At 42.9% G+C, this 12,302-nt stretch overlaps 1 protein-coding gene across 2 annotated transcripts in view; it reads right to left on the minus strand.

Moving 5' to 3' along the window:
- Positions 1-1,167: 1,167 nt before the first annotated feature.
- zzef1 (zinc finger, ZZ-type with EF hand domain 1) overlaps positions 1,168-12,302 on the minus strand; it is a 33,593-nt gene continuing 22,458 nt past the window's right edge. Inside the window, exons 44-54 of one of the 2 annotated variants that reach the window (XM_053441093.1) lie at positions 11,792-12,097; positions 11,610-11,710; positions 11,340-11,475; positions 10,662-11,021; positions 10,385-10,528; positions 9,471-9,639; positions 9,279-9,377; positions 8,960-9,125; positions 7,874-8,024; positions 5,134-5,205; positions 1,168-3,320 (exon numbers count right to left, since the gene is read on the minus strand). In XM_053441093.1, the coding sequence (XP_053297068.1) occupies positions 3,240-3,320; positions 5,134-5,205; positions 7,874-8,024; positions 8,960-9,125; positions 9,279-9,377; positions 9,471-9,639; positions 10,385-10,528; positions 10,662-11,021; positions 11,340-11,475; positions 11,610-11,710; positions 11,792-12,097 (1,785 nt within the window). In that variant the 3' untranslated portion in view covers positions 1,168-3,239. Of the gene's footprint in view, positions 3,321-5,133; positions 5,206-7,873; positions 8,025-8,959; positions 9,126-9,278; positions 9,378-9,470; positions 9,640-10,384; positions 10,529-10,661; positions 11,022-11,339; positions 11,476-11,609; positions 11,711-11,791; positions 12,101-12,302 lie in introns of both variants that reach the window. The other variant, XM_053441092.1, reaches the window with a different exon arrangement.

A 12,302-nucleotide genomic window follows, 5' to 3' on the forward strand; every position in this document is an offset into this window, starting at 1 on the left:
GCTAATAATAAAAAAAGGTCAAGGCATTCCTACTTTATATGACAATCTTCTGGCTTTATAGTGACATCATTCCTACCTAATCATCATATTGGTTCTCCACATAAACACTGGGTTGTGTCTAGAGTCCTATAGAATGCAAAGATGCCTGGAAAATGTTTTTGAACTACCTATGACATCATTCATCTATTTCATGTCAAATATGACATGAAATAAAAGTGTAGCTGGGAAAAATGCCTTCGAAAAATACTAAGACATAAAAAAATGGGTATTTGAGTAAAAAAAACATGAAATGAATTAAATTAATATTAATAACTTGATTAACTAATTCAAGTTGAGTTTTTGTTAAGTATTCATACTAATTAATAAATACAGTAAGTAATTATTTCATTTTTTAATTCTGGGCACTTTTGGGCATTTTCCCAATGTCACCCTGAACCAGATCTATGATCTTAGCAAAGCATCACCCCGCTTTGCCAAGGCTCCCCTTATATCATGAGGACATGACACTTATTAGAAGCCCTTTCTTTTTCGTCTCGCTGCACGGCTGGTTCTTTTCATCTTTTCATGACAGCTCTGGGATCCTGGGTGAACAATCAACAGAGGCAGGAGACGGAGCGGAGGGGAGACAAGCAGTAGGAGGGGAGGGGGAGGGCGGGGGGCTGGAGCTGCTGACTCACTCTGGTGTGGGGGCTCTGGTGGCGCAGAGGGGCACTGAATCATCTGTTGCCTTATTGAATGCTTCCTGCGTTTGATGTCATTACCGCCCCGGTGATCATCACTTCCGTCATCAGCGTCGTCCCCGAGACTCCAGGTTGGAGGCAGGGGAGCGACGGAGGAAGCGTGGAGGCAGACCAGAGGCTGACGGTCTTCTGAGGTAACCGGGGAGAGACTGAACAGAAGGGACACGGCTGCTAGAGGAATGGACCAGGCTGAATTTTAGATTGCAGAGAGGAGCGACTTACGGGAGGGGATTGTACTTGTATTCTTCGGGGTACAGACGCAGCAGGAAACAGAAGGACTGATGCTGCTGGATCACTGAGAACAGTGTGTGTAGACTGTAGACTGACCTTTTAAAATCTATGATACTGAGTGAGTGACCAATACATTATTTGTTGATGTGCAGGAATCCCACATTGAGCCAACAAGTAATACAAATGACAGCAGAGGTTTTACTTAAGTAATTTCTATTTTAATTACAAATGAACCACATTTCAACCCACAATTTTTTTTAACCTTCAATGTGCCATGCATACAAAATCAAAGTCAGTGTCCACCTGTTGGCGCCCAATAAAGTTTCTATTTGTCAGGGGTAGATATCAAAGTCTTTCTCTTGTGCAATCAATATTCACAGATATGTACATTCAAATTAGTCAGCTTCAAAAATCAAGTATCCTCGCGAAAAAGAGAAACCAACATTAAAAGTAAAAAGTTACAAAAAACCTTTCAAATGAAACAATATATTTCTCTTTAAAATAGAATTAATAACTATTTCCACTAACATGAGTTAAATTATGATTGCTTCATTATTAACCATAGGCACGTTGTAGATAGGCGAGGCGTCGTAGAAGCCAAATGGAGGAAATGGAAGTCTTCCTCTTTCCTCACTGCAGCTGATGTTTGTGTAAACAAAACCACTGAGCTATCGTACGGTCCTTGTGGGGACCAGTTCAAAATTAAAAGGAAAAAATAAAAATAAATTAAAAGGAAAAAACAAGCGAAACAATGTCTGATGGTTTCCTCTGTGATAAGTGATGAACAGAGACTCTCATGGCTCACAATGATTGGTTTCTTTGGTATAAAACCACCATGACCTCCCACGGCTATAATAACTACATGATCTGGAACTGATGCGGTCATGATTGGAAAACAAAACCGAATTAGATCGCCCTCTTTCAAACTGGGGTTTGGATTTAGCAAACGAGACACAACCGGACGCCTCCTTCACATGAGGTGGCTGTACATGTGAGCGATGCAGATGTGGCTACAGCTGGATCTCAGCTTTGTCACATGCGCAGTCAATGTGATGTGACGCAAAAGTCCCACTCGTCATCTGAGGAAGCGTCACACAGATTATTTGTGTGAGAACAACAGATGAGGTAAGAATCAACCTTCGGCCTAACAAACATTAGTCATGATAGTGGTGAGTAAGTGGAATAAGGGTCTATTTTACAGTCACTTTTTTCTTCAACACTTGACAAAGATGCAAGTGTCCATCTGTGCATTAGTGGGAAGTACAAGTTTGAAACAGGTATTTGTGTTTTTCTTGAATTCTTAACGACACACAAGATTTGACGGAACCGATGTATAATTCAGCTTTGCGTTAACTTCTGTGAAAAAAACCTTGACGCTTAAACTGCTGAAACATATATTGAATTAAATAATAACAGGGAATAACCTGATCTGTGGATAAAACCGTAAATTCTGGGTGTCCTAATAACAATGTTGATGTTATTTATTCCCATGAACATTTGGCATCATTGCCTCTCATTCATGTAATGTAATGGAGTTATGAGATATTGATAGAGTAATGGCGAGGAATACATTGCAATAGTGGTTTCCCTCAGCTCAGATGTTAATTGTCATCCTATGCAAAGATTATGGCTAAATGAGTATCATCTTCATCTTTCTCGAGTGGGACAAAAAGCTTAAAAGGACAGAAGGAAGGAAGGGAGGAAGGAGCAGAATGAGCTTGTAGGTCAGTACTTTCTCCCTGTGGTGACTAATGAGACTCCACTGTCCTGGACAGTATTTTTAGGATGCTCTACATGTCCGCCGAGACACGCCAGTCGCCAAGGTGACCTGTTTTGGGCGTGATCAACCGTGTAAATCGAAATGGATGCTGTTAAGAGGGCGGGGGAGAAAAAAGGTTGTGAAGGTTGCAAATTTGGCACACTTCATGTCCTCAAGCATGGCATCTTCAAGTAAAAACGTGAAAAACTAAACAAAAGAGATATCGTTCCTGTTCCAGTGAATGGACATGCTGATAAACTGGACTCATCTAAGGCAAAAAGGATTGTGAGTAAGAGTGGAAAGTGCTCTGCGAGTCCCCCCCCTCCCTCACCACCACCACCATATGTCCACAGTGCTTCAGTGAGTTACAGGCGTGGAGGGCGGGGGTCCTGTTAGAGGGTAAGCACTGGGTGGTCAGAGAGGTTTTCCTCCCTCGCCTCTCTGTTCCTTGTTCGGAGCGAACCTGTCCCCTACAGGTCGCTGTCCTCGCTCCCCTCAGCAGATCCCTCTCACGGGGACATGGTGAGTAGCTTGGTAGATTTATTGGGGTAATTTATAGCCAGGCTGATGGCAGCAATGTTCTTCAGAGCCTAAACAATAAGGAGAGAAAAAGGTGCATCAGTAAGTGAATGAAATACAGAAGAATGGCTGCAGGGAGAAAGAATCGAAGAGTTTGACGTTGTGACTAGAAAGCTTGTTTTTCATCTGCGCTGTGCTCTGCATGTTGAGTGATGATAAAAAGGCAAACTGAGGGTGAATAAATGGCACAAGGACGTCTGCGTGGTTCGCTTCACCTTATTAAATAGCTAAGTGCTTAAACACCTGCGCTGCCTTTCAGTGGATTTGTTTGCTCCACTGACATCTGTTCACCTGGAGCCGCAGGTTGGGGACATCAGTCATGTGGTGGTTGTTTGCTGTGGTTTGAGGCGATTGGCGAGTGCTTCCACCAGCTCAACATCTCATTTTCATACAGCACTCCCATCCAAGATGAACAGACTGACTTTACACCAGTTTACCAGAGAGGGGATCCTCATGTGTTCGCTGATTGAACCATTGACATCCCCCTCACTCAACAAATATCGAAATGTTACACACTATATTGAGTTAAATGATTTGATTCTTAATTCAGTGCATTGAAAATAGCTGCTGGTAAATCTGTTAAAACATGCAGAGTGATAATTTACAGAGAATCAAGATCCAATCCCTCTTGTTATAGTTAGCTAAGAGCAAACAGCAGGCTTGTCATTAATTTGTCTAATGTTTGATGCTGACCAAATTATGTTCAGTGAAGTGACCCAACGTTGTTTGAATTAGTTTCTGGTTTATCGTTCCCTTATCTGCACATTCACTATTGGTTCTTTTCCGATAATTTGAATCACTTTAAAGGTTTAGTGAGTAAGATTTAGGAGAAAGGGATTAATTGGCAGAAATTGTAAATAAAATAATCATAGTCATGTTTTCACTAGATTGTTTCATCTAAATTGTACAAATGGTTGTTCTCTTTACCCTAGAATGGGCCATTTATATTTAAATACTTAATATTTATGTCAGAAGTGGGTCCTCTCTACGGAGGCCCCCATGTTTCTCCAAGTCGACCAAACTGAACACCTTTTTATGACAACTAAAGACTATCACAGGTTCTCTTTCATGTCTGGAAGGGGAGAGTGAGGTGAGGGGTTTTCAGCTGCAACATACTACTTCACCACTAGATATCACTAAATTCTACACACTGAACCTTTCAAATTTAGACCCACGTAAAAAGTCAACTTCGCCCACTGATTCCTTTGACCCCGTTCAGACCTGGTATTCACACCAAATTTATCCTCTGATCCGATCCTTCAAATCAAATTCAGAAGTTGTCTGTGACACGTGTGGTCACATGATTTTTTTCCCAAGCGTCCTTGGCCACATTTAAAGGACCACCAACTCAGCTGACGTCTCTGACCCTCTGAACCTTTAGGTTCCTCTGCTGTGTTTACAGGGTCCAGACAAGAGTACAGAGCTGTGGCTATCACTGCCACGAATGCTAATGGCCTGTAATTACCAAATACATTAGTCCTGAGTGCTGCCCACACATTCAAAACAAGGGGAGGGGGAGTGCCAAAGGATCTGCTGGGTGTCAACAGCTTGGTGATTCACTAGCAGGAGAGACTCTAGCCACTAGCTGACTCACGGCCACTAAGGACCGTTCAATCAAAGGGGCCGCGTGGATAAGAAAGAAAGTTGCATAATATCACAGCATCTCTAGGTTCATAGATACTTTATCTGAGCTTTTATACAGATAACAATTCACAACTGAAAATCATCAAAGTTGACCTGAGGGAGCCTGGAAGCGGGGAGGACTTCAATTTATTATTTATTATTATTCAGTGAAACAAAACAAACAAGGCGTAGAAGTCTTACCATTGCAGTCTGATTGAGGAGCTGCTCGTCAGTGGTCATGGCTAGGAGGTACTCCTTGAGGATGCCCTGTGCCTGGGAAAAAAGTCAAAGGTTGGAAATAAATAATGCTTCTTCTGCAACATCACGATCACAGATTCACCCCACACGCCAGATGAATAGAGCTAACTTCACGAGACATAAGACCAGCTTACATAAGAGATGAATTCACTTATAAATGAGGCCAGGTTCCCTCGCAACTATTCATCTCCAACTCAGCATCAAATTTAGCTGTGGAATGTTGGAAAAGTAATTTGAAATTATAAACAAACTGAAAAATTCTTCCACTGCAGCGCGACGGGAGAGACGTACCTCTGGTTACATAGCCCCGGGGACCTTGGGGAATACAGATAAGAATATAGAGACTACATCGAGGCTTAATGGACTGAGACCGGCCAAATGGAGCTTTTACAGAGCTGAAGACACTGTCCAGAGCCCGCAAGTCACCATCCATCTCAAAACACTCCCAGTGTTTATGCTGGGGAACATCCTAGGACGATTTGTACAGTCAATAGCGCGTGACATACTGTTTTGATTCCTAAATATAACTGTTCACTTCCTGGGGTAGAAAGTGCACTGAATCTCACTTGACGTGGCCTCGATCTTTATGTGCTTGCAAAGAAAAAGCCCCACCGCTGGTATGTGAACGGACACTGGCCACAAAATATTATATATTAAGACCTAATTCGACCACAGAAGGAGCAGTGATGTGTCCAAACGCTCATGAACTTTACTGCAGTGTCAACAAGGAGCAGTTAACCTCCGTTGTTTGTCAACAGTGCAGCTGAGCCCACCTGTCATCACAACATGAGAGCCACCAACTTCAGTCCACACAAATCTTGACTCTTTGGGAGGATGTTGACAGATGGTGCTCTGTGTTGTAGGCAGAGCATTAATCCTTACAGCTGATGTGAGGTTTAAATAGTGACTTGTGTCCTCTGTATTAGCCTCATACCAGTGCTGCCTTCTTTATTTAATAATGTGAAGAGCTCCTGCAAGAGTATAGGGACATTATGTATAGTTAGGGCCCAAGCCACAGACCTCTACTGAAATGGAAGGAATTATCATTAATCAATGAAGCAGCCCCTGCAGCCAGTACCTACTGTACATTCCTGAAACATGTAGCATGCTAGGATGTAGAAAAAAGCCTCTTGGGACTATAGCCTTAACCCAACAGGTATAGTCAGCCCTATTCAAACTCCTTCCACAGAATCTATCAGATTCACTCCAAAATCACTGTGCACAATCAAGATATATATGTTTTCTATGACACAGGAAGCTGTTATAACTTCACACTGCAGATCTCTCTCAGATCTGCCCCAAAATTCACATGTTAAAAGTCCCGACCTCAATACATGAACATTCCAACTCCGACTCACTGGGTGTGGCAAAATGGCTCAATAAGGCCCCCTACAATATATCAATGTGTCACGTTTTATCTACACATCTGAAATTTGGTCGGCACATGCAACATGCCCGAACATGAATGGGGGTGCAAGAGCCGGTTCAACACTGCTTGCAGATCTAATATCTCTTGAATCCAGATGGTGCATAGCGGACGGACTGCTTGTGTTTGGAATCACATTCCCCGGCTTAATTCATGTCCAGCTCACAGCCACTTGCATCCTGAAACAAGGGCACAGCTGCCACAACTCACTGTGACCATTTCACTGTTATATCTGGAAAATACAGACAACATTTAGATGGTAAAAAAAAATGAAGGAGTTACCTTAACAACCACCATGTTTGCCCTTCTGCTAAACACTACAAAGATTTCATCCATGTACCTCTGAAGTTCCCTGTGCTAACACCTTCATCTCGGAATCTTCCGAACTGTGGATCAAAAGCTTGAGTCTTCAACTTAGCACCCGATTCTGAGTACTTCTACTGCCCCCTGGCGGTTGATGACACACACGGCTCCATCACATGCAAGAGTCAGTGGGTGCAGATGGGAACGCAGAATCCATCGTGAATGACAAGTTAGCTCATGTCATTTTATTGTCAGGTCAACAGCCTCAGGCTTTGCCAACCAGACCTGAAGAGCAGGGGAAAAAGGTTTCTTGCTCCTCTGGGACTGTCTGGTTCAATTGCATCCACAGATGGGAAACTCCTGGCTGACAGTGCACTAATAATCCCTGAGACATCTCCTAATTAATAATTCAGGACAATTTAGACAGAGAGAGGACCCGTACGCATCATAAAATGGATAGCAGCTCTTCCTCTCCCGAGCAGTCTGAAGGGAGCCAGTGTGGCACTGTGTTGTCTGGCAGATGGCAGAGCCAGGCTTTGGCCCTGAGTCCAGCACAGAACAGGTGGGATGAAAAACAACATGCAAATCTCACAGAGAGACTAATATAGACAGAGAGAGATGAGGAAAGAAAGAGGTCAAAATAAAATTTTGAGTAATAACAGTTTCCCTAAAATAACCTTATTCTGATTGTTATCAAACCAAAAGAAAAAATAAGAAAAAGATAGGTTGTCTTAACGGAGAGCAGACTTGATTCCATTTCCACGTTTGTCTACAAAGTCAATAATGTTTTCATCACAAGAGAAAGAACACAACTAAACAAATAGCTAAAGGGTCTCTCTGCCACATCTCCAGCCCTAACAACTACACCCATACAGCACCCAATGTGACCTGTTGTATGACCCAGCCTGCACGTGTGCACGTGTGTGCCTTTGTGTGTGTGGATGCATCACTCACGATGGCATGGGCCTCTGCAATAAAGAACAGTTCGGTGAGGGCTCTGTGAAGAGGCAGCAGTACAGTGATGCTGGTGGGATCCTGGCTCAGGCTGTTTTCCATTGACATGAAGAGTTGCCACAGAGGTCGCAGCAGCTTCAGCTCACACACTCTGTTAGCAAAACAACATGGAGAAGCAAAGCTGAAAATTAAACTTTATCTATTTACTATACATTCGAGGGGTAACAGCTAAATACAAACAGATAAAAACACATATATCGATCTCTGTTATTTCCTATGTGTGAACAATACAGATAAAATACTATAATGTTGTTTTAACAACTGGATGCTGATCTGTCACTGAAAACTCCTTTCTCAGCATACGTGAGCTGTAAGTTTTCAATTTCCTCATAAGTTTCATCAATGGCTTCAAAGCCACACAAAAAATCCTGCTAATGCTTCCATATCTCAAACTCAAATTTAGATTGAGATCAGAAACAGATGAAAGTGAAAAGATTCCCGAGTTTTTAACACAAAGATAATTCTACAAACCTTAAATCTGGATTCTTCATTGAAATTTATTTGATTTATCCATCTCACTATTTATTTTTACATCTAAGAATGATTTACATAAAAAAAAAGGATTGTTATATTTATTTATTAAATTATTTACTGTGCAAACATTTATAAGAATGTTTGCACAACATTCTTATAAATTGCATGATGTAGTCATTTGGACCAGACGGCTGCCGAGTCATTCCTCACATATGCAAATTTCTCAACACATCCTTTACCCCGTTTCCGTGGTAACTTCCTCTACCACGGAAGTACATGAGGGATTAGTGAAGGCTTTTATGCAAACTCTGTTTGGAGCTGCAATCCTGCCCATCCATGGAAAACTCTGAGGTCAAAATGTGAACAGGATCCTCTTCACCAAGTTCCTTTACTTAGGTCTCAGGGGATGACCCTGATGCCAAAGTAAAAACCTTTGTGTATTTGACTGCTCATGTCCATACATAACAATACCAGTCTATATATTTAAATGAATTTAAATGGGAAAGAATCAGAAGTAAAGAGATAGAAATGTATAATCAAGGTCGTGCTTACGTCTGCGATTGACACTGTAGGAGGCGGAGCAACAAGTGAATGGCTTTGAGTCGCTGGTTCCCGGTCTGGCGACAGGCCACGCATACCTGCCACTCCCATATGTCAGCCAGTGGCAGGTGAGTGAGTGCTTGTTCATCTGCCAACATTTGCTTCATTATCTCAAACCCTGAATGAAAGACAACACCATAATGTGAGAGGATGGCGACCTGACAACCTCACCAACCTCATTTTGAGCTCAATTTGTATTTTACATGTGTAGAGTTACTGAAACAGCTCATCACAAAATACAAAGGTGTGTACATTTTCTAATGCTAAGTACCTGTCTGGAATCGTCCTCTGTGACCTCCTGTCACAGTAAACTTGTAGCCCCACTCTGTGTTGCTCATGTCCGAAATAAATCTGTAGTAGAGGGTATCACCTGAGAGAAACCAACACAGCAGACATTTGGTAAAAATGATTTACAACAGTAAACACAACACAAAAACATGAATCATTTTTTTTATTTCCTCACCAGGGATCTCAAAATCGGACCATTTCTGAGGGGAGCCACTGAAGTTGTGGACATCCTGGAGGAAATCACTGCTGCTGGACATGATGAGCTCATCACAACCTTCCTCTGTGTGGCAGCGCGAGTCAAATTTGACTGAAAGGTAGATCGCTCCTGGGATGTTCACCTTGTCCTGCGAAGACAAAAGATGGACACAAAAAAAAGTCTATTAACTGACTGAAAAAGGTTGAGTTCTGAATACTAAGACATGATCCTTCATAAGTCAAAGCTCTCGATTTACAGACACTGTGCGGTCCAGCTGTAAGACCCGACAGCTCACACTGCGTGTTGCTGTCGGCTCCTCCAGACCAGCTCTGGACCAGTGTTTTTGTCAAAGAAGAAGAAGTTAATGTTTGTTTGATAACTATGCTAACAAGGGAGAAACATGCTGCCTTGATCCTGTGCGTCACTCTGTGTGCCAAAACATCTCAAACAAACTCAGCAAAGGAACACTAGAAGATGGTTCGGAAGATTTGGGTGTTTTGAAGAACGAGGCTACTTTATTGTAAATTAATCACAAGCTACACTCTGATTACAGTATATATATATAAACTATTTCCAACTATCGTGTTTTGCCATTTCACGCAAAAGCACGCAAAAGGTGCTGATTTTGAGGGAAGCGGACAATTCTGACATTTCACAATTTCAGGGGCGTCTGACTGGTCCTCGCAACCCCTTGTACACTGCACGACAAATGAAGCACAACAAAGCTGAAAACCTATATTTAGTCGCAAGACTCAGAAATCACATCAAATCGCATTGTGTCCGGATTTAGTCTGACCTAATACCATCTATAGTTGCACAACCTCCATTCTGTAGCCAGCTCAAAGGCTGATTTTGAGAAAATAGAATAATAGTGACGTGCGTCATTTACTCACCTCAAAGTTGGTATTGTTGTCATATGGGTGTTTTGACTCTCTGACCTGCACGGCCATACCTGGCTCCTCCATGAACTGGCAAGCAGTGAGCGAGAGACTGCACAGCATACTCTGCCTGCAACCTTTCAGCACCCTCTGGAGAATCTGATCAAGAACAGAACATCCCCGACGCATGAATCCCCAAAACACCGATTTTGAATCATATGTGCATATCATAGTTTGTATCATTTTCATACAACACAAACTCTTATTTACCAACGGGAGGACAAACTCCTACCTTCTCCCAGAGCGGCCTCTCCTCCAGCTGCATCAACATGTCCAGGATGTAGGCCATGTGCGAGGCGCCGTTCAGTTCCAGGGCCTCTTCACTTAGTGCTGTCTCTGCAGGCCAGTCAGCCAGCAGCGAGGCCAGCACGTGGCGGGCGTACAACGTCGCGATGGCCTGGTTGACTTTCACCAGATACTGACGAACTGCCCGATTGCTGCGCACGTCCAGCTCCTTGTGCAAAAGAGCTGAGCTTTTGGTGCGCCTCTGTTTGGCGTAGCTGAGCTGCAGGTCGCTTTCTGAATTGGTGATGAGCTTCTGGGCCACGACGTTGACCTCCTCTGTGGCCTTCTCACAGTAACTGGGTTTAGACTGAGGAACGAGGACAATGATGGAGATACGTAAAGAAACTGATGTAAGGAAACATCTCAAACACTTTCTCTCTTTTGATTTGATCTTTTCTTGTCACTGTTCGTACATATATAATGATCCAAACAACCATTCCTAATCAACAAGCAAAGCATTGACTGAATTAAATTTTCAATGTTATTTGTATAGCGCCGAATCATAATATACATTATCTCAAGGCCCTTTACATCGAAGGTGAAGACCTTTGAATCAAAACTAAAAAACTTTGTAATGTAATTAGCTGTTCAAGATGTTTTCTATTTAAAAGCATATACCACGCACCCCGCAGGACACCACAATCATATCAGTGTCCACAGCCTTGGTGTTCCTCTCCTCAGAGCTCGGCCGCCTGTTGGGCTGCCACTTCTGAGCCAGTGTGCGGATTGTCTCGTCTGTTTTTATCTCTTCTCCATCAAATCTGACAGTATCACAAAGGCACAATGCAAACAATTGCAAATCCTGGTTTGGATTCAACTGGCCACGGTGGATCACATACAGAAATGAGAGTATATTAGAATTAGAATATATCTCCTAGTGGAAAATGATGCTGACCTCTTCTGCACCTCTAGGAAGAAAGAGTCGGTTCTTTTCATCTGCAACTCATACATAGCTCGCAGGATGGGCAGAGGGGCGTTTAAGGCATCGTGGGTGATCTGTGTTGACAAAAAAAGGATTATTACATTTTAATTATATTATATTTTCCCGCAAGTATTTCAAACAGTATCCCTCATCACCTGGAAGCAAATCTTCGTCTCCTCATCGAGACCCTCCAAGGGGTCGGGCCTGTTGACGTCAGTTTCATCGGCGCAGCAGCTGGAGTGGTCCGAGTCCTGCTCCTTGTCCTGCTCTCTTTGGTCTCGCTCGGGGTCCTGGGCCATGGAGTGGATCTCCCTCTTCGATGAGTAGAGCATGATGGAGAGGATCTCTAGATCCCGCAGCAGCCACAGCTTGCTAAAGCCCGTCCCCTTGCTGCACTTTCTCACCAGCAGCTGAGTCAGTCCTGACTGCTGGATGGCCTTCTGAGCTTCCTCCACTCCGTGCTTCTAAACAAGAGGATAACCAGGAATTAGAAAAAACTTCTTTTAGGATTTTGATCATATATGGCATCTATTCCTGTGGCAGCTCCAGATATAACGACTCACAGGTCAGATTTTGTAGTGGGCATTGTGACTGTCTCTATGTTTTGGTCAATGTATTCTGCATGTTTTTTTTGGTCTTTAGCGTCAAACTAGTGTCTACCTCGGG

Source organism: Pleuronectes platessa, chromosome 15 (genome assembly GCF_947347685.1).
Source record: "Pleuronectes platessa chromosome 15, fPlePla1.1, whole genome shotgun sequence".
Lineage (NCBI taxonomy): Eukaryota > Metazoa > Chordata > Actinopteri > Pleuronectiformes > Pleuronectidae > Pleuronectes > Pleuronectes platessa.